Here is a 27998-nt window from a genome sequence, read left to right as displayed (position 1 = left end):
TAATGACTGTATCAAGCAACTTATTTAGCTCTACTTCAATAAAATGAAGACTATATTAAGCAATTTATCATTACTTTGTTTTTTTCCTTGTTGGACTTCAACATCTTGGTAACCTTATATCAAATCACAACAGATATATACCTCATTTTACACAAGATATATTTCAACAATGGTGTGTAAACTGGATTTATGAACTGGTTTCTATCTTATATTATTATTTATAAAATGTTTATGGTAACTTCCAAATTATCTTCAATTAATATTTGATGCCAAACATTTAGGTTTTAGGCTGTATTTAGTTTCCCTTCTATCACCCGCCCTACTCCCAACAAGTGGTTAATAGTTTATTTAAAACAACTCTACACTAGGAACATTTCCTACTTAGAAAAATCACATAGTAAGACCAAGATTACTAGGAAGACCTTAAAGGTGTTTTAAAGGTGCCAGATGTAAAATCTTAGAAGGAAAGTGTGGGAGGAATGATAGTAAAAGCTTAAAACCTAACGTTTTTTAACAAGACTGAAGAAGTTTATCATAAGTATTTAAGAATCATATCAGTACACATTAACATATCACAACTAAGCATTTATTACACTGTTTAAGAAGGGAAGCAAGTGCAGTGGTATTTCAGAAGCTATATCTTTTTTAATGTAATATATGCTCATAGACTCTAAACAGTATTTTAAAATATACAATCTCTCCAAAAGAAAATATTTAACTAAAGATAACTTTTAATGTAAGTAAAATGTTACAAGATTTTAAAGTTAAAGTCATCATCTGATTTTTCACAACACATGTACAGAAATTTTCAAACTTCCTGTACAGAGAAGTATAACCTCTACTCTTGAGCAAGGCGTTCAATAACACGTCGATAATCTTCCACAAGTTCCTGAAAGCTTTCTTCCAGCTGTTCATGTTGCATGCTTATTTCTATTTGGTTCATCTGGTTTGTCAGTTCTTCTGGTCTGAGACATTTTCTCATTTTAGCAAGATCTCTTTGTTTTTTCTAAGCAACAAACACAATTATTGGTTAGACTAAGAACGCTAATAAAATTCTAATATAAAGAAATATGTCTCCAATGTTAAAAATAATAGTAGGTATATGCCCGAATTTGTCCCATACATTTTTTCTTAAGGAAGCCTAAACATAATGTTAACCATGTAAACTCTCTAAAAGGAAGGTTCCAGAAGACATGTAATTTGTGTCAATTAATGGTAAATATAGATATGTGACTAACAGCCCCCTCTCCAAAGCATGATAAAGAACTGGCCAGTACAGACACTCAAATACTTCTTTAATAAAACAAAATATATTAACTGAAGAAAGACAACTGAGATTAAGTGCTATTATTTCATCTCACTATTTAATCATTAATTACATTAATTTTCATTCCAAACTGGCTTCTGCCACTAGGCTCATTTATGAGTTCCCTTACCCAGAGATGTATTTATGGACCACATGTTAATTTCAACATAAACTGTTGGCAGAGTTTCAGAAGGATGAGCCCCAAACTGTCACATTTAAAAAAACAATATTAACTAGCATTTACTGAGTCACTACTGTCCAGACATACATTATCTTATTAAACCCTCTCCACTTTACTGAGAAGGAAACCACCATGCTGAGGAGTTTGCACCACACTGAGGGGCTGGTAACCACTTTTAAACAGGACACTGTATCAGAACAATATTGTTAGTAATGCTGAGGACGGGACTGGGGGGCCAGGTCAGCAGCTCCTGCAGCGCTTCAAGTAAGAGATGATGGAAGTCTAGACCAAGTCAGTAGCAGCAGAGATGGAAGGAACAGAACAGATTTAGGGAAGAGAACACTGGGTGATGTGGGGAAAGAAGAATGAAGAAGGACTCCAAGATTCCTGGGTGGGTGGCAACACTGCATTATATAAAACACTGTAATATATGAAAACTTCATACATTTTGGAGAAACTGTTCTAGATTATATCGATCCTCTTTTATTAAAGCATATAACAAAGAGCTAACTCTACATAGAGATCAGGAATCACATATATTAACTCATGTAATCCTAACAACTCTATAAGATAGGCACTATAATTTTCTTCAATTGATAAAGAAAAAAAAAAGGTGCAGGAGTTAAATAACTTACGGAGGTAGTAAGCTGAGAAGCCAGGATTCGGCTCTTAATGATCTGCTTGTAAGTCTGTATTCTGAGTCCCGATATCTAACTGACTTCCAAAGACATTAAAAAAAAACCACACAAAACCCTAAAAATGATATCTTAAATCCATCCTAAAAACTAATAAATGTCCCCTTAAAGGAAACCCTAATAATTCTGGAATATAGACATATATAAGTGCTTCTCAAACTTCTCAAACTTAAATGTGCACAAAGATCACCTGGGAACCTTGTTAAAATGCAGATTCTGATTCAGCAGGTCTGGGGTGGGGTGAGATTCTGCAGTTCTAACAAGTTCCCAGGTGATGTTAATGTTGCTGATCTCCCACCCCCTGACCCCCCCCCCCCCGCCCAGCACGGCTTGGGGGATCTTAGTTCCCCAACCAGGGATCGAACCAGTGCCCCCTGCAGTGGAAGCACAGAGTCTTAACCACTGGATCACCAGGGAATTCCCAATGTTGCTGATCTTCTAACCACACTTTGAATACTCTAGAGAAGTGATGAAAATTCAAATTTATTGCTCCCAAGGCCTGGAAGGACAGTCTATTTCTTACTCTTCAATCATGTGGATGATAAATGCTTTGTTTCTGCTGTAAAAGTTATTTTTTCTGCCAAGAGGCACAACTGCCCTATATAAGAGCATCTAAGTTAAGGAAACAGCTCAGGAGCTAAAGGGTCATGCATCCAAAAATTATTGTGGTATGTGGTAGGAATAAAGGCTATTTTTCTAAACTGCTAACCAGTTATAACATTTATGAAATAATCTAACCATACTGCTTGAATATGCCTCCAATCATATTAAATTCTTATATACAATAGAACCATCATATTAATTCTTAAATATTTCTTGACTATCAATTCTGTTCCAAATAACCTATAGAATGAATCATGTGCCAGTAACATACTGTTTTAAGTTATCTTGTTTTTAAATCTCTAAGAGTGCTTACTTCCCCAATTTATCTCCCCCTTCCTTGCCACCTTCAATTTCTTCATTGTCAGTTTTTTTCAGATGGATGTCAGAATTAATCTCTATTATAATTTTTATGGGCATGGCAGTACATCTCTGAATTAAATTTAAGAGTTCTAAGTACCTTGGAATAAAAAATACATGTACTAGCTTTATGGAAAAATGTGAAACTATTATATAGAAGCTCCTCATGAGCATGTAAACTGTGGTTCAATTTTTTAAATAACTTGTTTACTGTTCACGAATATTAAAATAACTTTAATATTTCTGAAACTATATATACACAACACTTTGTATATGTACGAAATATTACAAATTAATCTTTTAAATAATGTGTTGGAAAAAAAAAAACCTTAAAAAAATAAACTGGGACTTCCCTGGTGGCGCAGTGGATAGGAGTCTGCCTGACAATGCAGGAGATGCGGGTTTGATCCCTGATCCGGGAGGATCCCACATGCCGCGGAGCAACTAAACCCGTGCGCCACAACTACTGAGCCTGCGCTCTAGGGCCCATATGCCACAACTACTGAGCCGACATGCTGCAACTACTGAAGCCCACGCACCTAGAGCCCGTGCTCCATAACAAGAGACAAGAGAAGCCACAGCAATGAGAAGCCCACACACCACAATGACGAGTAGCCCCTGCTCGCCGCAACTAGAGAAAGCCCGCGTGCAGCAAGGAAGACCCAACACAGCCAAAAAAAAACCCCCCCAAAACAAACAAAAAACTGATTTGGGGAACACCTCTATCCAGCAAAGTGACATACACTGGGAGTACAAATTAAATACTGAAAGACAGAACTCCTTAAGATTGAAATAGACCTCCTATAGGCTCAGAATAATTCTCACCCTCCAAAAATAAAAAGTTAATTCCTTCACAGATCAGGGCTGTTGATAATTTTAATTAATGCAGACAAATTAATTAAAGATGGTATTAGTGTCAATTTATTTATGTTAACATTTGGCTTTAACACATGTAATGTGTTAAAGGTCCAGAAAACAATTCTTTCTTCTTGCCTAGTTTTCACAGGTTCCAAGAGGGTTTACAAATATAATCTCAAAAATGCCACCACCTCTAAGGGTTACTTAATTTCTATCTGCTGAACTAGTCTCTTTTGTGAACTAAAGAGATAAGGTTCTTTTGTAAGAATTTTAAAATAATAATGGTGTGGAGGCATTGACGAGTCCTAAGACTTCTCAAAAGATTATCTTTAGGGCTTCCCTGGTGGCGCAGCGGTTGAGAGTCCGCCTGCTGATGCAGGGGACACGGGTTCGTGCCCCGGTCTGGGAAGATCCCACGTGCCGCGGAGCGGCTGGGCCCGTGAGCCACAGCCGCTGAGCCTGCGCGTCTGGAGCCTGTGCTCCGCAACGGGAGAGGCCACAACAGTGAGAGGCCCGCGTACCGCAAAAAAAAAAAGATTATCTTTAAAAACATGTACAATGCATTGTATTTCTTTCTCTTCAGTTCCTCACTATGGAGGCATTTCCATTTTAGAGACGCCTAATACCCAGATGTTAATAAGCTGTCGACACTCACACAATTAGTAAAAGGTAGAACTAGACCTCAAAATGGAGTTTTCTGATTCCAAATCCAATGATATTATAATGATTCTAAATTTTATACTTGTAAACCAATTATGAATTAAAATATGCCCATGAAACACTATAAAAACTTTAATGCTAAAACCAAGCAGCTGTACCAACTTTTCTTTTTTTAGCCAAATTGTTCTAATTTATTTTTTGAACACCTGAAAATTACTTCTGTACTACAGACAGAGTTTCTTTTTGTGCTTTTAAAAAATGATTCTAGTTAATATAGGTTATTTTTATCCCTTCTTGGCACTGATACAAATGAATTATCAGTGTTTAGAGAACTTTTATTAAAGTAAGGTACAACTCCTTCTAATAGCTACCCAAAAAATTTCTTAGTGGGACAGTGTGATTAAGCTGATACAGATATTTGAGCCCTCAAAGGCAGCACAGAATTGGTGGACTTTGCTATCAATATGTCATTTCATACCTCAGTAATAACTTATGACAATCTAAATTATAATTTCTTTTCATAAAATGTGTTGAAGTAAAAATGTAAATTCTAAACTCCAAACTTTCCCCATTTGGCATACATTTTAAGACCTAAAAAAATTTGAAATCACACTCAATAGTAAGCAATTTTACTTTATCCTTAAATATAATTTTGCATTTGAGAATGCTGTGGTAGCACAACAAAGTATATGAGTATCAACTTGGAATGACAAATTGGAGAAAATCACTTGCGTACATTCAACAAAGAAATCTTATATAACTCCTCCCATGCCTGTAGGGCATTCAACTATTTCTAGGCTTTTACTAAGTTTGTGGTAAGTTTTCAACCACATTGTGGCTATCAACCCAAAGTAGGGGAGAGGACCCTCAAGATTTCTTGGTTTTCTCAATGAGAAAGAATACTGGATAACTAAACTCATTAAAATGTGCATACTATAACTAGGGTTTGAGCAAGTATCTGAAGAATTTATAATTTGTGTATGAGCTTTAGTGCAAGGATGGTGATACCCATTTTGGCTGTTAAGAATTTACAGAGTTTAATAACCAGTCTTTGCTTGTCTTTTAGATAAGGTGAACTTGCTAGACAGGTGAGGATACTTAATATAAAAAAATCATCATTCTTTAAGAGCAGACAATACTTGCTTTTATGAACTACAGAAATTCCCACTGTTTGGCATAACTTCATGACTACTATATATACTTAGAATTCATCCTCTCTCATTTGCTACATCTGCCTATATAAAATATCACAAGTATCTGAGATGCATAATTCAATAAATCATTTTACTTTACTAAAAGTTTTAATACTCTTAAATGTTGTCATGATAACACCTAATTATATTGTTCTACATGCCTAATTTCATCATAAAGAAATTTTCTAGCTAACAAATTAATATTAAAGATCAAAGTCTTTGGAAAGTACCATTTCTACCAATTTTCTGATGTTTCTGAATTGATAAACATAAGGATTGATAAAGAATAAAATGTTACTTTGGACAAGTTTTGGGAACAGAGACCATTATAATTTATTACAACCTGTTATATGCAGATGGTAGTTTGTAAGATAGAAAATCAATCCATTAAATTGCTTAAGAAAATGGCACTATGAAGAAAAAAAAATATATGAATTCAAGCTACAAGGATTTATAGTCATAGGCAAATAATTATTTTTATATTCAGAATGTGATATGTTTAGAATTACAATAACAAATTAGGAAATACGGTTGCACTGCAAACAAGATGTGATAAAGGAAAAGAGCTGGGATTCAACGAGTAGTATGACCTATATACCATCAACATTCAAAAGACTGGTTCTATAAAGCAGAATCGATGATAAATAAAACTTGGATTAATTTAGAAAAATCAGGGACTTCCCTGGTGGTCCCGTGGCTAAGACTCTGTGCTCCCAATGCAGGGGGCCTGGTCGATCCCTGGTCAGGGAACTAGATCCCACATGCCGCAACTAAGACCCAGCACAGCCAAATAAAATAAATAAATATTTTAAAAAAAGAAAAATCAGAACTATGTGTACTTGATATATTAAGTACTCGTTATTAATTGACTTTCTCCTTCAATCTTAAGACAGATTCGAATCTGTCATTTATGTTCCCAGCTATTGTGCTGTATAAGCCTCTAGGTATAGTGTATTCAAATGCAGCAACCACATGTCAGGTGCTCAATAATTAGTTGTTGAATAAATAAATGAATATTTTCTCCAATCAGATTACTGCTCAGCTACCAGAATCACAGCAAATCCTCCTCCACACAAGCTGGCGTGGACAATATCTACCTTAATAACGGCCAAATGATGATGAGGCCAGACCTGATCTAGGAGGGGAGATTTGTGAGCTAGAGGAAAATAAAGGAGATGAAATAAAGCGGGGGGAATGGAGCAAGAATAACAACAACAATAACAAAAAAAGAGGTAAAAAACACTAAGTTGCAATTTCAGCTATGGTCAAATATAGAGGCTACAAATGGCAATCAAGGCCATATTTAGGAAGAAAGGTGCAAAGGTAAACAGAATATATATGACAAATGGGAAGACAATTAGAAAAAACTAACAAGATAACTCTGTTAGGGAAGATTCTGGGCATTCAGTTTTTAAAAAGATGCATACAAATGAAAGAAAAAAATAATCATGAATAGACTATCCTTGGGATTAGTTTTTAAGTGAATGGAAACAGATTTATAGCTTACATTGGAAAATTATGACAGGGAGAATTCTTATAACTAACTGGAAGAATATTTTCTTTTGTAAAAGTTAATTTAGCAAAACGATTTGGACTCTCCCATACATTGGCATTTGCTAGATTTTCTTCTTTATTTTAAACAGTGACAAGAATATAATGTTTAAGACTCTTGAAAGTCCTACCTTATATGGGCTAATTAGTCTTCTTTTAATATCCAGTCTATAGCTTCTGTATTGTTCAGCATCACTCATGTCAGTTACCAGTAGTCGGAGAATTTCATAAACCCGTCTGGCATGTTGCTAATAAACCAAACAAAAGAAAAATATGAACATTTCAAATTACAAAATAGTAACACTTTCCCAAAAGAACACAGCATATATTGAATATGTGTCATAGGCCAGAAATTGTGCTAGGTACCAGACAAAAAGCAATAAAAGATATAATCTCTGGGGCTTCCCTGGTGGTGCAGTGTTTGAGAGTCTGCCTGCCAATGCAGGGGACACGGGTTCGTGCCCTGGTCCGGGAGGATCCCACGTGCCGTGGAGCGGCTGGGCCTGTGAGCCATGGCTGCTGAGCCTGCGCATCCGGAGCCTGTGCTCCACAACGGGAGAGGCCACGACAGTGAGAGGCCTGCGTACCACAAAAAAAAAAGATATAATCTCTGTCCTCAAGGAGCTAGCAGTCTAATGGGTAACACAAATGACTACGGTATGGTTAATGTAATGATAGAAATATGCATAGGATATTATGGTAGCACAGCCTGGGGATGGGGGAAATGTTAGAAGAGGATTCCTGGGGGAATAAAACCTGAGTGAATCTGAGCCCTGGTCCGGGAAGATCACACATGCCGCGGAGCAACTAAGCCTGTGTGCCACAACTACTGAGCCTGCGCTCTAGTGCCCGCGAGCCACAACGACTGAAGCCTGCGTGCCTAGAGCCCGTGCTCCGCAACAAGAGAAGCCACCGCAATGAGAAGCCCATCAACTAGAGAAAAGCCCACGTGCAGCAATGAAGACCCAATACAGCCAAAAAAAAAAAAAAAAAAAAAAAGACGAGGGCATGAACTGAGATAGCACAAATAAGAATACTAAGGGAACAAGGATTCTAGAAATATAGAAGAGTTAAGACTGGCTGTGGAGGAGGGTATGGAATGACAGTTTTCAGAGTCGGAGAGATTTAGGAGGCAGCAGAACATATAAATCTGAAGAAAATTCTAGTCTAAGGGTAAGGATTTAAGCAATATCAGTATACAGGGCAAGAGTTTAAACCGTAAGACTAGTTAATGGTTAAGATCACCCAAGGAAAACATACACAGTGAAGACAGGGGAGAGGTCAGAACCCTGTAGTATAGTGACAGGTAAGGAGCAGAGAACAGAGGAAAACAGTCAAAAATATGAGAAGAATCAGGAAGTTTGGGTAACACTGAAGCCAAAGGAGTAGGCCTATAGTTCTCCTATTTCTGTCATTTCACTTACCTATTTATTGGGAGTGGGGAAGAGGTCAGGTATACAGAGGTTGAGAAGATAACATTGAACTTTCTGGAAGAAACACTTGAGCTGAGCCTGAAAAATGAGTACTATCTGGCCAAGCAAAGATGGAGGAACAGGAGAAGGGGAGTATAAGGGCAAAGGGAACAGCTTATATACAGGGACATAAAAGGAGGAAAGTTGTAGCATAGTTGGGAAATGACAAGTTCAGCAAAGCCAGAGCGTGTGGGAAAGCGGTAGGAAGCTGAGGCTAGCAAGGTAGGCAGGGGCCAAATTATGACGGAATCTGTGTGCCATACTAAGGAGTTTTAATCCCAATAATGTACTCATATTCTCTTTCTTTTAAAGGCTGAGCTATTAAATAAATTCTCATTAATAAAGGTTTAATACAGTCTGGAAATATAAATTATTTCTAAAACCACATTTTATCTTTAAGCCAGGAAGCGATTAAAGTGTTTTTATGCAGAAGATAGAAAGTTTCAATTCAAATTAAGTTGCTTGTTGAAGGTCAGTGACTAGTAAACTTTTGGTATACAGTTTTGGAGCTCAGGAGGAAAATTTGGATTGAAGATTTAGATGAGCTCTCCCAGGTAGAATTAAGTAGAATGAGAAGAAATGAGGATTGGATAAAAAACTTCGGGGAAGAATTATATTTCAGGAGCATACGGAAGAGTAGAAGCTAGTAGACAGTATCTCAAAAAAGATGAGCACAGTGGTTAAGTGGAAAACCAGGAACTGTAGTACCTTAGAAGCCAAGGGAGGGGAGGTCAATAGTATCAAGTGCTAGTTTTTTTTTTTAATTTTTGTTTTATTTATTTTTTTACACAGCAGGTTCTTATTAAGTTATCTATTTTATACATATTAGTGTATATATGTCAATCCCAATCTCCCAATTCATCCCACCACCACCACTAATTGCTACTCCTTATTACTGGAATACTCTTCATCCCTCATACGTTTATAATCCAAAACCTACCCATTCTTCAAGGCTTAGATCAAATGCATCCCTTCTATGAAATACTCTGATTTCTTGCTTACGTAAATGTAACAAATTCCTCTGAACTCCCATATTATTTTTTCTGTACTTAAGATATTTACTACTTTAAAATTCAAACAAACATATATAGAAGTATAAAAAATGAAAGTTAAGTGTTTTATTCCAACCCTCCTCCCCACCAATACAGTCTCCAGGGGCATTAACTACTTTACCAGTTTAGATAAACATTTTCTTAAAAAGCAAAAATAAGATCCTACTATCCATCTTTGTTCTGCTTGTTACACTTAATATAGCCATGAAATCAATTATCTTTCCATTCTATTAATGAGAAAATTGAAGCACAAGGAGGTAAACTAAATTGCCCTAACAGCAAGTGGTGAAGCCAAATTTGACCCCAGGCAATTTGGCTTCAGGGTCTGTATTCTTAATGTATTTGCAATGTTTAAATTACATACGTACTTAAAAAATTTTTTTTCAAAATTTGAATGTTTTCCTCCTACAGACTAAAAATACCTTATTTATTTTGAACTTCTGTTGAGCCTCTACTGCCATATCTTCACTGAATCCTTGCATTAACTTTTCCCGGGAAAAACAGGGCAAATCTTGACAAAGCTTCACAAGCACAAAGTCTCTTAATTTCACATAGCTTTTGGATGGATCTTCCGCTAAAGAAATAAAGCAGAATAACATTTCCCTTACCTAACATAATTTCTTCATCATTTGCAACCTCAATAAACATGCTAAGCTTAGAAAGGCAAATATTCTTAAAAGAATTATATATATATATATATACAAAAGTTACAATGTAAAAGGATAATTCCTTATAAATCAAACAATAGCACTATTATCTTTGTCAAATAAAATTATAGATGCAATCCTTTTGCAAATACATATATATTATTTGTGAAATTAGAGCTATTCCTTTTCAAATGTAAACTTTTTGACTGGTTTGTTATCATATATATGTACCTTAGTTTTATTTTCAGTTAAAGCAGCTGTATAAACAAGAGATTCAAGTTTGGATAATCAACTCCAAAAGCAAGTATTTTCTGATACCTAAGGGTTCCAAAGCTCAATTTATAACTCCCTTACTTTAATAACCTTTATAGTCTGCTTGCTTCTTTCACCCAATTAAAAAAATTCTTCCTTTTACAAAAGAAACCTTTTTTATTTAGAGAATAAAATGAAAATATGATTTTGATTCTTTCTTCATTGCATCTGGATAGCACAGATGTTCCTTTATGTTTGTCTATGTTAGCTACATTAGACTAAGTAGTGGACAAGGAAAATATCAAAACATGATAGGTAGAAAAAATACTGCAGTCAGAGAACATGTGTTTGAGTCCCAGTTCTGTCATTCACAGATGTAGGACTTTAGGCAAATTACCCCACTTCTCTGAGCCCTCATTTTCTGATCAGTAGAAGACTTGAAACAAAGAATGTTAACGTTTGGGCTAGTTCATAGTTCACAAGACAGTTTTGTTAAAATATCAATACTCTACAAATTATTCAATGAAATCCCTATCAAAATCCCAGCTGGCTTTTTTTGTTGCAGAAATTAACAAGTTCATCTTAAAACTGATATGGAGATACAAGGAACTCAGAATAGCCAAAACAACCTTGAAAAAGAACAAAAGTTAGAGGACTCAGATTTCCTGATTTCAGAACTTACTACAAAGCTATAGTAATCAAGACAGTGTGGTACTGACATAGGATGGACATGTAGATCAGTGGAACTGAGTTGAGAGTTTAAAATAAACCCATACATTTATGACCCATTAATTTTTGAGAAGGGTGCCTAGACAATTCAATGAGAGAAAGAATACTCTTTTAACAAATGGCACTTGGACAACTGGATCTCCACAGCAAAAAGAATGAAGTTGGTTGGATCCCTTTTCCTCACACAATACACAAAAATTAACTCAAAACGAATCATAGACCTAAGTGTAAGAGGTAAAACTACAAAGAAGAAAACATAGGAGTAAATCTTCATGACTTTTGGTTAGGCCAATGGTTTCTTAGACAACGAACCAAAAGCACAAACAAATAAAGAAAAAGTAGATAAACAGGGCTATATCAAAATTTATAACTTTTGGGACTTCCCTGATGGCACAGTGGTTAAGAATCCGCCTGCCAGTGCAGGGGACACGGGTTCGAGCCCTGGTCCGGGGAGATCCCACATGCCACGGAGCAACTAAGCCAGTGCGCCACAATTACTGAACCTGCGCCTAGAGCCCATGAGCCACAACTACTGAGCCCGCAAGCCACTACTGAAGCCTGCGTGCCTAGAGCCCGTGCTCCGCAACAAGAGAAGCCACTGCAATGAAAAGCCTGTGCACCACACCGAACAGCAGCCCCCGCTCACCACAACTAGAGAAACCCCGCACAGAGCAACAAAGACCCAACACAGCCTAATTAATTAATTAATTAATTAATTAAATTTAAAAAAAACCTGTACACTTTAAATAAGTGGACTGTATGACATGTTAACCATATCTCAATAAAGCTGTTTATAAAAGAGTCTGAGCTAAGGGTAATGTTTTATGATTGAGTCATTTATTCATTCAATCCATATGTACTTAAATACCATCTTTATGCTTCTATGCTGCACTTCATATACATGTTAATTATTAGGTAAACATTATATGACCATGGCTTTAAGGTGGTAAAGAAGTGAAATTCTGTCATGGCATCAGTTTGTTATGAAATTATGATCTATCAGGAATGTACAGATAATGAAATCAACTGTAGTCTACAGAGAAAATCACCAAATAAACATAAGATTGTAATGTAATTAGTTACTTTATCTCATTCTTCAGTCTTTTCCATATTAATCTGGTCACACCATGGAGTTATATACAAGCCACCCAGAAACCTGAAGGACATCCTGATTCCTCTCTTATGTAGATGCCACCAGTGTTTTTTTCAGCAACTACAATAACCTCCTCACTTGTACTCTGCAGCTTTGTAAAATGTAAAGTGGACTGACATAAACCTAAATTAAAACCATTCAAGTGTACCAACATAACTGTAATCTGTGTCTCAAAAAGAGAGATGAGAGAAAGAGACAGAAAGAATAGTTGAAGAAATAATGGCCAAAACCTTCCTAAATTTGATGAAAAACATTCATCTATACATCCAGGAAGCTCAACAAACTTCAACTAGGAAAAACACAAAGAGATCCACATCTAAATACATTATAATCAAACTGTCAAAAACTAGAGACAAACAGAAAATCTTGAAAGCCGCAAGAGGAAACAACTCATCAGAAACCATGGAGGCCACAAATCAGTGGGGTGATATATTCAAAGTACTGAAAGTACTGAAAGAAAAATACTGTCAGTGAAGATTTCCAGCAAAATTATCCTTCTAAATGAAAGTGAAATAAGGACATTCCCAGAAAAGTAGACCGAAGAAATGTGTTGCTGCCTTACAAGAAATACTGAGGAAGTTCTTTAGGCTAAAGAAACATGGTACCTCAAGTCCACAAGAAGAAATTAAGAACACCAATAGTTATGAAGATAAATATAAAAACTGGAATAAATATTTTTTCTCTCAACTAGTTTAAAGGACAATTACATGAAAAAATAATTATAAAACCAATGTTTGGCTTACAAGGTATAAAGAGGCAATATCAATTTATGTAACAATAATAGCACAAAGGAGGGGAGAGAGAATAACTGTGATGGAGCAATTCATTTTACTGAAATTAAATATTAATCTGAATAGACTGTTATAAATTAAGATGCGTACTGTAATCCCCAGAGCAACCACTAAGCAAATAACTAAAAAAAAAAAAAATTCAATAAAAATGAATGAATGAATGAGTAACAAAAAGAAAGGGAAAAAAAGAAAACATAGCAAAGTGGCAGGCATAATTCCAACCATAGCAATAATTACATTAAATGTAAACAAACACTCCTATCAAAAGGCAGAGATTGTTAGACTGAATAAAAAAGGATCCAACTGTATGCTGTCTTCAAGAGAAACATCATAGATTCAAAGACAGGCTGAAAGTCAAGGATGAAAAAAGATATACCATGCAAACAGTATGAGGTCTGGAGTGACCATATTAGAATCAGGCAAAATAGAGTTTAAGACATTACCCACCCCGCCCCACCCCCACACAAATTGGGAAAAAATAGTTTAAGACAAAAAGATTACAAGAGAAAAAAGGGCACATTTTATCACAACAAGTTAATTCATGAAGACGACATTACAATTATAAACATATACACAACTAATAAGAAAACCCCAAAATACATGAAATAAAAGCTAACGGAATTAAAGGGAGAAACAGACAATTCAACAAAAATAGTTGGAAATGTCAACACTATCCTCTCAATAATGGATAGAAGAACTAGACAGAAAATCAGCAAATACAGAGAAGACTTCAACAGCTCTCTCTATCACCCAACTTGAACTGATACTTATATAACATTCCACCCAACAAGAGCAGGATACACGCTCTTTTCAAGTACATGTGGAACGTTCACCAGGATAGACTATATGTTGGTCAAAGGGTCTATAAACTATGGCCCAGTAGTCAAATCTCATCCATGGCCTGCTTTTTTGACATGTAAACTAAGACTGGTTTCTAAATGGTTGTAAAAAACACAAAAAACCAGTAAGACTGTGCAACGGAGAATTTATGTGGCTTGCAAAGCATAAAATATTTACAACCTAGTCCTTTAAAGAAAAAGTTTGTGGCCCCCACGTAGGCCATAAAACAAAATTCAATACGTGAAAAATAACTGAAGTCATATAAAGCATGTTCTCTGACAATAATGGAATTAAATTAGATATCAACAACAGAAGGAAATATGGGAATCCACAATATTTGGAAATTACACAGCATGTTTCCAAACAACCCATGGGTCAAAAGGAAATCACAAGGGAAATTAGAAGATATTTTGAACTGAATGAAATGAAAGCACAATTTATGAAAATTTATGGATCAGTAAAAGCAGTACTTGTATTTATATATAAATATATATTTAAGTATTATTTAAATGTCTATATTAGAAAAGGAGGACATCAAGTCAATAACCTAAGCTTCAATCTTCACTAGGAAAAGAACAAATTAAACTCAAAGCAATAAGGATAATGAAAATTAAAGTGGAGATCAACGAAGTAGAAAACAAATAGAAATGTTTATGAAAATACAAGGGATCCTGTATAACAAAACAATTTTGAAAAAGAACACAGAGGACTTTCACTTCCCAATTTCAAAACTCAATATAAAGGTCGAGGCTCTGCTGCCACTGGAGTCATGATGCCCAAAGAGGGCAAAAGGGGGACCACAAAGGCTGGGCTAGGCAGTGTTTGAGTCCCAAGGAGACCGACAAAGAGCTCCAAGCTGAAAAGCAGGCGACCAGGGAAGAAGAGGACCAAGGAAAGTGGGTAGAGATGGGGCTGCAGGTGACTCCAGAAAGAAGAAATCTCTAGCTTCAGAAGACAGTGAGGATGAAGCTGACCACCAGCAAAGGTGTAGGAGGGCTCATTAACATCAAGAACCCCAACCAGGTGGCACAGACGATCAGACAGATCACGCACTAGATCTAGATAGGCCAAAGAAGCTTTCAAGGAGAGAAGATGACATTGAGAAGAAAAAGCAGAAGAGCATTACATGAACATGTATTTAGCGGGGGAAATGGAGCAGGCCAAGGCTGCCTTGCCTGGCTGGTGATCGATCATTCAGAAAGAGCAGAAAGCAAGAGGGGCAGGAGGTTGCTAGGAAGAAAGAGGAAAGGAAAACAAATGATAATGCAACTCTGTCAGGAAATGAATACAGTCGCTCACCCTGAACAAGTAAGCATGGCTTGTAGGAAGAAATACCAGGCAACTGGGTCCCCCTGCCAGGACCTCTGCCCTGTCTTGCCCGCCCTATACCCTGGCACCACTGCAGCAGCCCCTCACAGCTAGGAGCCCCTCACTGCATGGGGCTTCCTCTTCATTACCTTACATGTAGAATCATTTGGGGGAAAAGGAGGACTGTGCTTCGGGGAGGGAACAGCTGCTATCTTTGAGACAAAAAGATGAAGACTCTATTTCTTCTGGAACCATTTGAATGTTTTTGCTGCTTTTAGAATCTGGAACCTTTTTGGGAGGGGCGTTGTGTGTCTGAGAAGTGGGGTAAGAAGAGTTTCCACTGGTCACATAGATTGCACCTCCAGGGCGGCTGTACCAGGGTCAGCTGCTGCTGAGTTTGCGACAACCAGCCCTAGTCTGTGTCGTCTGGGTGCTCACTCAGAGAGGGACTATCTTCTGGGAGCCTGTGCCCCTGGGTCCCTGAGGGTCATGGCTCGTCCCAGGCCAGGCCCCTCTGACTGAAGCCTCTCCTCTCTGCTCCATTCCCACCCACCTGGCCAGGGCGAGTACCCATTTCTAACTCTACTCATCAATCATTTGAAGAAACGTCTGTTTATTCTACAGCAACCAGGCTGAACATGCTCCACAAATTCAGCTTACATAGTTAACAGGTTAAACTTGGCATTATCATTAAGGCAAAACATACACACATGAAAAAAACTCATATATAAAGCTACAGTAAAAAATCAAGACGGCGTTCTGAATAAACAGCCTCTGTTTCTTCAAAAAAAAAAAAAAATCAAGACGGTATGGTACTGGTAGAAGGATAGACATAGATCATTAAAGAGTCCAGAAATAAATCTTTACATTTATGGGCAACTGATTTTCAACAAACATACGAAGGCAATTCAATAGGGGAAGATAGTCTTTTTAACAAACTGCTGGGAAAACTGGATAGCCATATGTAAAGAAGATTAAGTTAGAAACTTTCCTCACATAATGCACAAAAATTACCTCAAAATGGATCACAAACCTCAATACAAGAGACTGGGGATGGGGACTGACTGCAAATGGACAGGAGGGAATCTTTTTACAGTGACAGAAATATTCTAAAACAGGTTGTAAAACTAGGCAAGTGTACTAAGAATAATGAACTGTACACTTAAAATGCATGTAAATTAATGCTATGTATATCATACCTCAATAAAGCTGCTTTAATTAAATCTCTACTAAGTGACAAACTCTTAAGCAAGCATCTCTTAAAAAAATGTTTTTAAGTGCTAATAGTGAGGCACATGCTTATTCAATGTCAGTTTTTCCAAGTCCACCTCTTCTTGAACTGGTTTAGAAAAAAGAACTGTGTTGCTAATATCAGTTTAAAATAAAATTTCGTATGAGTGAAAGCTTAAGTAACTTATATACCCCCAGAATTTTAGGAAAAAACACATCAAAGGTAAAAGAATTACAGTTGAGAAAAATCTAAAAAATCTCATGCCACATTCTTATCTGAAATTTTCACATATATTGAAAAATTGTGCAAAAAAAATTTCCACTTAGCTTTAAATAAGCCATTATAGACTAATAATATTTTGTTTGCAGCTTAATATAAGGGGCCAAGTCACCACTCAGTCTTTCAGCACTTTAACTAAAGGTGTCAGCCTGAAAATGAACCTAAAATGGTAACACCCATTAATCTGTGACATCCTTCACAGATGAGTGATGCATTTAAAAGATGAAATTTGCTTGGATATAAATCTATGGTGATACGTGGGATCAAAACTTGAGTTTTTTCCCAAGTTAAGTACATCATCTACCAACATAAATGCTCTTCTGTCATTAAAAAAAATAACTTCATATTATAAAAAAATTATAGATAACACTCTAAAAAGCCATGTAACATATTCCAGTACTACAAGGAACATTTAAAGGACAGATATAATTAGCTCTTAATATACAACTAATAGGTTAATAATACTGAGATATATTCTAGCCCAAGATCAATTTCTATTGCCAAATGCACCTCTCTTCATAATTCTGGAAGAAACAAATCACCGATTCTATATGTAAGGTCATACAACTGATATGTATTCAAACGCTGTATATCTTACGATACCGACATCCTCAAAAGGAAGATGGCACATGATATAGAGAACTGTTTTCCAGTATTTTACTTTAAGTGCTTAAGAAAGGGAATTCCCTGGCAATCCAGTGGTTAGGACTCGGCTCTCTCACTGCCGGGGCCTGGGTTGGATCTCTGATTGGGGAACTAAGATCCCGCAACCCGAGAGGCGCGGCCAAAAAAAAAAAGTGCTAAAAAAAAAAAAAAACGGGTGGCAATTACACCACAAACACCTATCTATCCTGTAACATAGGCCATTGATGGTTAAGTTTTAATTTTTACTATATCTGGCTATATGTCAAGTAAGCAAAAGGCCACCTCAATATAAAGAATATCCTGGATTGCAAAGGGAAATCCAGAACCTGATAAAGATCCAAAAAGTTTAAAAAATATACAGGGCTTCCCTGGTGGCGCAGCGGTTGAGAGTCCGCCTGCCGATGCAGGGGACACGGGTTCGTGTCCTGGTCCGGGAAGATCCCACATGCTGCAGAGCGGCTGGGCCCGTGAGCCATGGCCGCTGAGCCTGCGCCTCCAGAGCCTGGGCTCCACAACGTGAGAGGCCACAACATTGAGACAGGCCCGCATACCACACACACACACACAAAAATGTAAAAAATACAAAATAATGGAGCTAAATAGGCAACTAAAACAACCAAAGAGTAGAAAATTCTGTACTTTTCTTTTTTTAAAGGACTGGGTTGGAAATTGAGGAGAATATCTTAGAACAGCTGATAAGGCATTTTTAGTAATTTATAATGCTAAGAAATGTTAACACTGAAAATAAAGGCCAATACCCAGTTTTCAAATTCACAAGTCCTTTAGCATGTTTAGCATTTTCTCTTTAGAGACTTCAGTTTGCAATGAATAAAGGCTACCATTATTGATGACTCTTCACTGAGATTTAAGAAATAAAATTCTTTATCTGCTAATTGGTGCTAAGTATCAAGGACTTTATTGGTTGGAGTAGACAGAAGAAAGTGGTTAAGAGGCTTCACAGAAACAACCCCTGCTGGCACATTACCCACTAGAGAAGACAAAGACTACTTATGTGAACTCTAAGTCTCTAGATTAAAAACACCAAAAAAGTCCCTTCATGTAGTACCAAGTCCAAGCTCTATAAGTAAACAGAAGCTAAACAATTTTGAGCTTAGCTAAAAAGAAGTGTTATTGTTTGTATTATGTTTCTATAATTTTGCAAGTCACTAAGCTAGTGAAGGTGTCACTTAAACAATTTATAACTTTTGATATAAACTAACTTTAGTAATTACTTCTGTATCTCCCAAGTTTCCAAATCATTTAACAGTAGCAGTAAAGTTAGATGAAAAGATACATCAAGTTTATAAACTGTTTGCCAAATAAACTGAACAAATAAGTCATACCACACTTGCAACATATATATGCCTAAGATTTCCCATTATATATTCAGTTCATTATCCTCAATTTGTTTAATTAATGAGCACTTCATACTCAGAGATGCAATCCAATCCCACAAAGACTTATGATTTAAAATGTAACCTTAAGCCATCTTTAAACAGTTCCAAAAAGACCTCAGGAGACTGCTGCTGACAAAACCAAAATTAGTAAAGAAGAGATTTTTTAGAAAGGCTCTTTCAACAACAAATCAAAATTTACATACCTGTAATATCAAGAACAGAAGGAGATGCAATGTAGTATCTATGAACTGTTTCAAGAAGTTGAGCACCATGGCCTTGACCTTGAAATGGAGTCAATATCAGCATCTGACTATAGTAAAGAAATTATATTAAAATATCACATGACCGGTTTACAAATTGCAAGTCACTATAGTAATATAAACACTTTAAAGTTTGTGTGATTTTTTTTAATCCAACTTCAAGAATTCCAAAAATTATTGAGATGCTCAAAACTGTAAACATTTAATCTTCCACACTGTTTCAAAGGGAACAATGAAATAAATCAGTACATAGCCAATGAATAATGGTGATTTTTTTTAAAACAAATCAACACTATTATAACAAGTATTGGAAACTTCAGCAGTTCCTTCTTCTGAAATAAAAGACAAGGCACGTGTTATACTGCCAATTACCTTACACGTGGCCGGGTTTTGTCTGGGTACACATAGTAATTATAGACTGTCATGTAGCCTACGGTCGCAAAGAGTGTAGCTCCGTCCTTATTATACTTCTCAAATCTGCAGATAAAACAGAAAGCCAAGCAGGTCAATTACAGTCGCGCTCCCATGCAGTGTCCATTTTCTTTTCCATTCTCTGACTGAATTTTCAGTGTCAGCAAGCTACTCTGTGAGGGCCCAATGGGTACACCTGCTATGTTCTGAATATACAATTCACTTAATTGGTGTGCAGCAACTTGGATAAATCAGACCTCTTTACATCACTTCAGTGCACTTGCCTATTATAAAGATGAATAGGTGGCAAGTAAAAGAAAACACAGGCAAAGCTCGTTTTACTGTTTAAGCCTACATTCAGGGCCCTAACGGACAACAGCATTTTATTCAACTCTATTCTCAAGGTCTCCCTAAGCATAATGAAGGAAAACTCAAGCCTCATAAACAATAGTTTTTCTTTCCTGGGAAAAATATCATTATACTGTCCTAATAATTGGGCCGCCACAATTAAAATGCTGGCTTTGTGGAGGTAATAAGGTCTACTGTTGCTTTAGAACTGTACTTACACTAGAAAGTAGTGCCATCTTTCATCATCCACGTCAATAAAGCTAGCAGTTTCAATAAACCACATCAAAAAGGTCTGAAGCCTTTCATGATATTCTCGAAAGCCTCTACATGTCATGTCAGCCTAGGGAAAAAGCCAGGAAAAGTCAGGTGAAACTCATCACAGAGGTAAGTGAAGGTCTGTAGAACACAAAACTATTCTGTGGGAAAGTGTTTAGAAGTCTCAGATTAAGATGTGTACACAGACACACATACAAAACAGATCTTTGTTTTTAATGCTGACAAAGACTTGTTTCCTGAAGTTAGAATAAATCACGGAAAAAACCACATGAAAACAGGACACAGGTTTCAGGCAAATGAGGTACTTTCACCCAGGGAATATTTAGATTTATTTTTACCTTATAAATCTGAAAGGTAAAGTTTTCTCCTCCTGTTGGACTGAGAACAGAGTATGTATGAAGTAAGGTTCCAAATGGCTTGAAATCAACTTCTTTTTCCAGCAACGAAAGAAAATCATTCGTGTTTGTGCAAAATCCAGGTGGAATGATTTGTCTAATTTTGCCCTCAACATCATCTGCCTAAGGAACGGAGATTAAAGGACACAAAAAAATTAATAAATTTGACTTAGTTGAATATGCTTAGTTTTTCTGAAATGGACAAAACCCACAACTATCACAAGACTTCAATTCACTGTTAAACTAAAGATGCAAACACACAGCGAACTGGGAAAGGATGAGTTTCATGTGTACAAGATGCTGCCGCAAAAATGTCAGATGAACACAAGTATAACACAGAAATAAAAAAGAGGAGGTGGGTAGCCTGAGATCAACTACAAGAATGAGGGCAATCCTGTAGAAATTTCTAACATCATGCAGAAAATGCTGACCATGTCCCTTCAAGACAATTTAAACTGGCCAAAACAAAAGGCTGCTTATTATTTTACACGGCTGCTTATTATGTTACATGTGTCAAGGAGAGTATATTATCCAAGACATGAAAGGATCACCAGCAGTAGTGAGGTGAGGCTAGGGTCTGACCAAACAAATGGCAACCTCACCATGAGCAAGTAGGTCATAACTCCCTCATACACGAAACTCAAAATTAAGATAAAAAATATACCCACTTAGGAAATACATAAATTATATGAATGGATATATTATCCACTCATCCTATAATGTGGCACAATTTTTACAGAGTTGGATTTGTGACAGTAAAAATCCAGTAAAAAGAGGCAAGACTGGACAACAAAATTAAACTCAGAGATTAAAATTATCCTTGTTAAATAACCTCAATGAATGTTAAACTATCAGCTGAGCAGACTTCATAATCCTTTTCAAAACCCCAAAGACCACTTGATTGAATACATTTACTACTTCTCTTTAACCATGAATATTTGATGAAGTCTTACAATAAAGTATTACTGCTTCTCACCAGGCAATAAAACTTAATGAATTGGTCTCAACTTAACAAAACCTTATCCCTCAATACAGTCCCTAAAAGCCTGACATTACATTCAACAAAATGAGCTTGCATTCTATTCAAACTTTTTCCTGAACAATGAGGCCAGGTTTTTACTTAATGGAGTTTGCCGTGAGTTCAGCTGTAATGTTTGTATTGTATCTATTTCCACAAGGACTGACACAAGAACACTTTGTGTTAACTTACTAAGCAGCTCTTTCATACCGTTTACATGCATGATGGGTATTAGTTCTAAACCAAGACCCTTGCTACTTAGCATTCAAAACAGGGAAATTAAGATGCTTAGGACAAAATACACTACAAAAGGCTAATACAACATGCTACTAATTCCTGTCCTTTCAACCATCTTTTAACTAAGCAAAAGCAATGCACCTGCAGATGAATAGCACTTTATTATCATTCAGCTACATTTTAGGATAGAGAACGAAGGATGGAATTTATCACAAACAAGTTTTATTTTCAATGCTCTGGTACTACCAACATTTATATATCACTTGTTTATAGCTATTAAAAAAAGCTATTATTTAAAAATATAGCTCTTCGACATTTTGCCCAACAGCTTATTTCTAATATGTGCACCAGTCCTTACAATCCATTCACCCTAAGATCAGATAAACTGCATTTGACAGGACCACTTTTGCTTATTTTTAAAGTACTATTTGATAAATTATTTTTCCTTGATACTGCTATCTAATGTGAAGAGACCATCTTAAGCATATTTTATAGAATTTGTACAATTTCAATAATTACAAGAGGAAAGTGTAGTAATAAGGGATAGGTTTAATAGGTCTGTTGTGTGGCAATTAAAATCCAAAGTAGCGATGGGTAAAGTAGTATTAATTCAAGTTTTAAAAAGGCAAGAAACACTACTTTTAAATAAAGAGGTTTACAATCTATCAATTAGAAAGAAAACACTTCAAGGCATGTACAGTGTATATAATTTTAACTTTAAAAACTTTCCCTATGTCTTCTCAACAAGGCATTGCAAAGCATGATCAAATAACTTCACATATCAGACACCAAATGTACTTCAAAGATTTCTCAGAAACTCTAAGTTTCAAGTAGCAGTTCAGATAGCAGATAAAGCAGCCAAAGATTTGAGCTCAACAAAGTTGAAAGAGAGTTAATGTTTAACTTTCAGCCTTCAAAGGATACCTATTTATTGTAATAAATATCTTCAAATAAATATTTTGCTCTGGGCAAGTTTACACATTAAGAACTTTTACAGGGGAATGAAAGGCCAAGTTTAAAAACAAGGAATCTGTTACATATAAAACATTAGAGAAAATGTATATGTATTACATAAAATACATAACATAAAACCAAACAGCTCTTCAAACCCAGAATTCAGAACTTTGCACCACCAAAGGAAAAATGTCTGCATTTCTCTATTAAATGGATTCTGCTTTAAGAAAAAAAAAATCCTATAACTGTCATGTCTTACAGATCTGTACTCTTTTCTAAAAGAATAAATATATTTTAGTTCAGTTAAATATTCATTTTTCATATTGGATTACTGGCCAGACAATAAAATTACCACTAGAGAAAACCCCCATATACTCATTTTCAATTGAATGTAGAATTAAAGATTAACTAAAACCTTTTAGTTCCAATGCTTGTGGCTAAAAGTTTAGATTCTGTTTCTGAAGATCCCTGAAAAATTCCCTATCTTCAAGAATATTCTAAACTTTAAGTAAAATTATGTAAAAATACAGTTCTAGAAAAGGATAAGAAATTAAGCTGACTAGATCAAGAATCTAGAATACAACCTGGTATATTTAATAAGGATATGCCTTACAAATGTTTTCCTAACCCTTGGCAATGTCTTTTTAATAAGGAAAGCATAAAAGTAACTCTTCTATTCAGGTCTTCTCTTAGGTGACTCAAGATGAAATATTTTAGATTGTATACTTTCTGACTATGGTCATCTCAATTTCCAATGTTCTGTACTTTGTTACACGTGAGATGTTTCCATGAAGCAATTTTTACAATTTTTCATCACTGCATAAAGCAATGTACCTGAGACTAACTGGTAGTCTGCTATAATACAAATATGTTTACACTTGTACACGTGTACTTATCACATTCGAAAACCAAATTACCTCTTTAGTGTCTTATCTTAAACAGCAGCATTTGTCTAAGGTGCTTTATTTTTGAAATAGCAATTTTAGAGCCATGTTAAATAGTAGTACATGCTATCCTTTACTTGGCTAAAGTGGTGAAGACTTAACATTAACTATAATTCTAAGAATATGCTATAAAACAAGCAAAAAAACTCCATATCTACATAATTTGCGCAAGATATGCTACAAAAACAAGCAAAACCACTCCATATCTACATAACGTGCTCAATCTTACATTTTCTGACAATATTTAAGCTGTAGAAATTTCCATATTGTTAGAGGAGTAGAGAAAAAGAGTGAATATTTCAACTACTGGAAAAACAAAGGTCGCATTATGTTAATTTATACTGCATTAGTGTTTTGCAACCTAAACTCACAACAAAGTTCCAAGATAAAAACCTAAATACATAATTTTAAAGCTTTTTATGATACTTCATTAAAAAATTACTCATTAAGAATGCTGACACCATTATCAAAAAAAGAATATAGTGGAATATACTGAAATATTATTAGTCTACCAAAGAGTTATTTTTTCACTTCCTCAAGATTAAAATTTTTATAAATACACAGGATTTTTCTATTAAAAAAGCCCTAAGGAATCCAGAAAATTTTAAAAATCTGCTCTCATCTACTCTCAAACTCAATCCATATTAATGAGAGACAAGGATAAAATAGATGACTGAAATTCACAGATAATACAAACCTTATCTATGTATTTCAACTGTCTCCAACAAAACTTTCCCTAATTGTTAGCAGTTAGCAAGACTGAACAATCTTAGTTACACACCCTTCCACTAAAAAGCAATGAAATTACCTCAAGAGAGGGCAAGGAGGTATCGATAAAGGCAAAGATCAGGGACAACCATAAGATGAACAAACCACCAGTGTCTGAATAATCAAGTTTATTGTATCGCAAAATTCAAAATAATTATGTTGTCTTTAAAGAGGACGGCTAGTGGAGATGTTTTACAGGCATCTTAATTGTAACTAAAAAATTTCAGGTGCCACTGGAGAGCATGTAAAAGAAAAAGAATGGATGATGAAAGATTAACATAATGGCAAAATTTTAACAAGCAAATAACTTCTAAGCAGATTTGCTGTGGTATATTTTTCATATGCAAAAATAATGCTACATAGTAGAGTCTGCAAAAACTCAATTATGATATATAATAACCTCAAAACGATACATCTAAAACAAAAATCTTGGGCTTTTTCCACTTAAATCTACTTCTCCCATCTTCCCCATCTCAGTGAATAGTACCACTACTGCTTAAGCAATGGGATCCTCCTCGTTCCTCTTTCCCTCATCAATCACATTTAATTCAACAGCAAATGCTACTGGCTCTACCTCCAAAGATATATCCTCGACCAGACAACTAAATGCAGTGTGGCCTGTAACACTGCAACATTCTGGTCTCCCTTCTTTCACTCTTGCCCCCTACAGTGTGTGCTCTGCACAGCAGCCAGAATCATCTTTTAAAAATATAAACCCTATCATATAACCCCCACCTACTTAAAACCTCCAAAGGCTATCAACTACTCTTACTCCATATGACCTTAGTTTCGCCAACCCCCTTCAACCATCTCCTACCTTTCTCTCCATCACCACAACGACTTAACAACAGTGATCTTTCTGGACAACAAAAATGCCAAGAATGTTCTCATTTCAGGGCCTCTGCATACGTTGATCCCTTCAGATTACTACATGGCTGTCTCCTCTTCATTCAGAAACCAGCAAAATGTTTCTTCATACATTAACGTATTTTCATACGTATTAATTTGTTTATTTAATATTTGTTCATTGACTGCTCCTCTTGGCAAGAAGGTAAGCTTCATGAGAGCAGTGACTTTGCTTTGTTTGCCACTAGATTCCTGGCATCAAGAACACAGAAGGCATTGTGAAATGAACATTCTCACTGCAAACTGAGAAGAGGCAAGCCCATTCCTCCCACATCTGCTACCCATTCTTTTTTTATAAGGGGAAAAAGAGGTCTCTGCTTGAATATGTAATTTAAATAAATGATCTTCGACCATGAAGCAAATAAATAGTCCTACAAAAAGGCATTATAAAAGATGGATTCCTTACTCCTAACACAGTACTTCTAAATGGAGAAAGCTGGTTTTCAAGAATGGAACAATTAGAAGTCAATGCAAATACATAGCTATTTTCACTGCACATAATATTTGAAAGATCCATCAATAACTAAGTCAATAGTTCCTTTGGAAGAAATCAATTCAGCACTACCAGCCGGAACTTAAAAAACAAAACAAAACAAAAAACCCCAAACCAGCAAACCCCTCAAACAAAAGTGACTTTTGTACAACACAAGAAAAAAAACCCACCACTGCATTTTTAAAGAGTATCTAGCGGGCTTGAAAATTTAACAATCTAATAAGAAATATTTGATTATAAAAAGCTCCATTTTACTAAGTCTGTGTTAAATGCTAGTTTATCTAAGATTAAATCTTTTCAAGTATCAAATCACCACAACTACAGTATTATTCAGAATCACTTTTATATCTGCAAATTTTCAAAAATTTCCAAGGGACACAAACCACTGAATAAAACAAATATTAAGTGCAGTTACATATTATTTATCTGACAAGCTTAGGCGTCTCAAACAGAGTGGGAAATGGGAACAAAAAAAAGTAAGTGCTCAAAGTATTTCTGACACTGAAGTTTGAATAACGGATATAAGAGACTATTTTAGACCTCTTTATGCTATATACGATTCATGTTACAATTCCATTAAGTTTACTAATATGGTATTTTTCCCCATAAGGGGACTATTTGCAAGAGGAAAGTCCCTCACACCAGCAGTAAATTGAGAGCTAATAGCCTAGAAGTATGGGAGCAGGCAAAAATAAATCCACATTGTAAAAAACAGAAATAAAAACTAATAAGCACAAGCGCCTGGTCCCATTTAGAACAGGTCATAAACAGTTCTATAATCACATCTTTTAAGAGGGTATTACTATATATTATGCATACTACGACTAAGTGATTCTCTCCCATGTACAATACGAATCACTTACTGATACTAGTTGTGGGACTTTGGGCAAGTCCTTTACAATAAAAGAAAACCAAAAAATAATAATAATAATAAAAGGGCGCAAATCAACCAACGCAAGTAATGAGAGAAGGTTTTACAATAAAAGGGTGGGGCACAAGGTTGGCAAAAGGCTTAAGTCAGAAATTTAAAGTTAGTTAAAGCCTTGAAAAAGTTGGCTTCAATATCTTTAAATAGGAATGCCCAGGAACAGAACAAGTCTAAAATATATAATTTTGGGGGACTTCCCTGGTGGCGCAGTGTTTAAGAATCCGCCTGCCAATGCAGGGAACACAGGTTCTAGCCCTGATCTGGGAAGATCCCACATGCCGTGGAGCATCTAAGCCCGTGCGCCACAACTACTGAGCCTGCGCTCTAGAGCCTGTGCTCCGCAACACGAGAAGCCACCACAATGAGAAGCCCATGCACCGCAATGAAGAGTAGCCCGCGCTCGTCTCAACTAGAGAAAGCCCACACGCAGCAACCAAGACCCAAGGCAGCCAAAAAAAAAAAAAAAAAAAATAGAAGTGTGTTTTCCACAAATATTAAAAAAAAAAAGGGAGAAAATGGTAGGAAGAAATAAGTCACCAGTACCAAACAATTTCAAAAGCCAGCTAATCTAATCCATATTCCATTAGACTTGGGAATACTGTGGCCTGTGGGTCCACCCTCTGAGCCTGAAGCTCCACCTTCAAAATTGTTCTTCCTTTTTCTTGAAAGGTAGCACAAGTTTGCAGCTGAATAGTGTTATCAGCCTGTTTCCTGCCTATAGAATTTTAGAAGTCCATTAGCCTTCCCTCATTCTGTCAGTCCAAACTGGCCGTGTTTCTGCTGATATAACACTCTCGAAAAACCTTGTGGGTAATCTGTGTATACCATGAAGGTTCATGTCAATAGACAAGACGGTCCTC

At 36.0% G+C, this 27998-nt stretch overlaps 1 protein-coding gene across 1 annotated transcript in view; it reads right to left on the bottom strand.

The window, feature by feature from the left end:
• Nucleotides 1–572: 572 nt before the first annotated feature.
• HAT1 (histone acetyltransferase 1) overlaps nucleotides 573–27998 on the bottom strand; it is a gene marked incomplete at its 5' end in the record, with an annotated part of 45646 nt that continues 18220 nt past the window's right edge. Inside the window, 7 exon segments of the mRNA XM_082630997.1 lie at nucleotides 573–1006; nucleotides 7536–7652; nucleotides 10351–10502; nucleotides 19404–19510; nucleotides 19833–19937; nucleotides 20438–20559; nucleotides 20834–21013. Coding sequence (XP_082487123.1) covers nucleotides 839–1006; nucleotides 7536–7652; nucleotides 10351–10502; nucleotides 19404–19510; nucleotides 19833–19937; nucleotides 20438–20559; nucleotides 20834–21013 — 951 coding nt within the window. The 3' untranslated portion in view covers nucleotides 573–838.

This window comes from Mesoplodon mirus (genome assembly GCF_964341445.2).
Source record: "Mesoplodon mirus genome assembly, chromosome: 8".
NCBI lineage: Eukaryota > Metazoa > Chordata > Mammalia > Artiodactyla > Ziphiidae > Mesoplodon > Mesoplodon mirus.
Note: the sequence above shows the minus strand (reverse complement) of the source record. Positions and strands in the feature narration are given on the sequence as shown.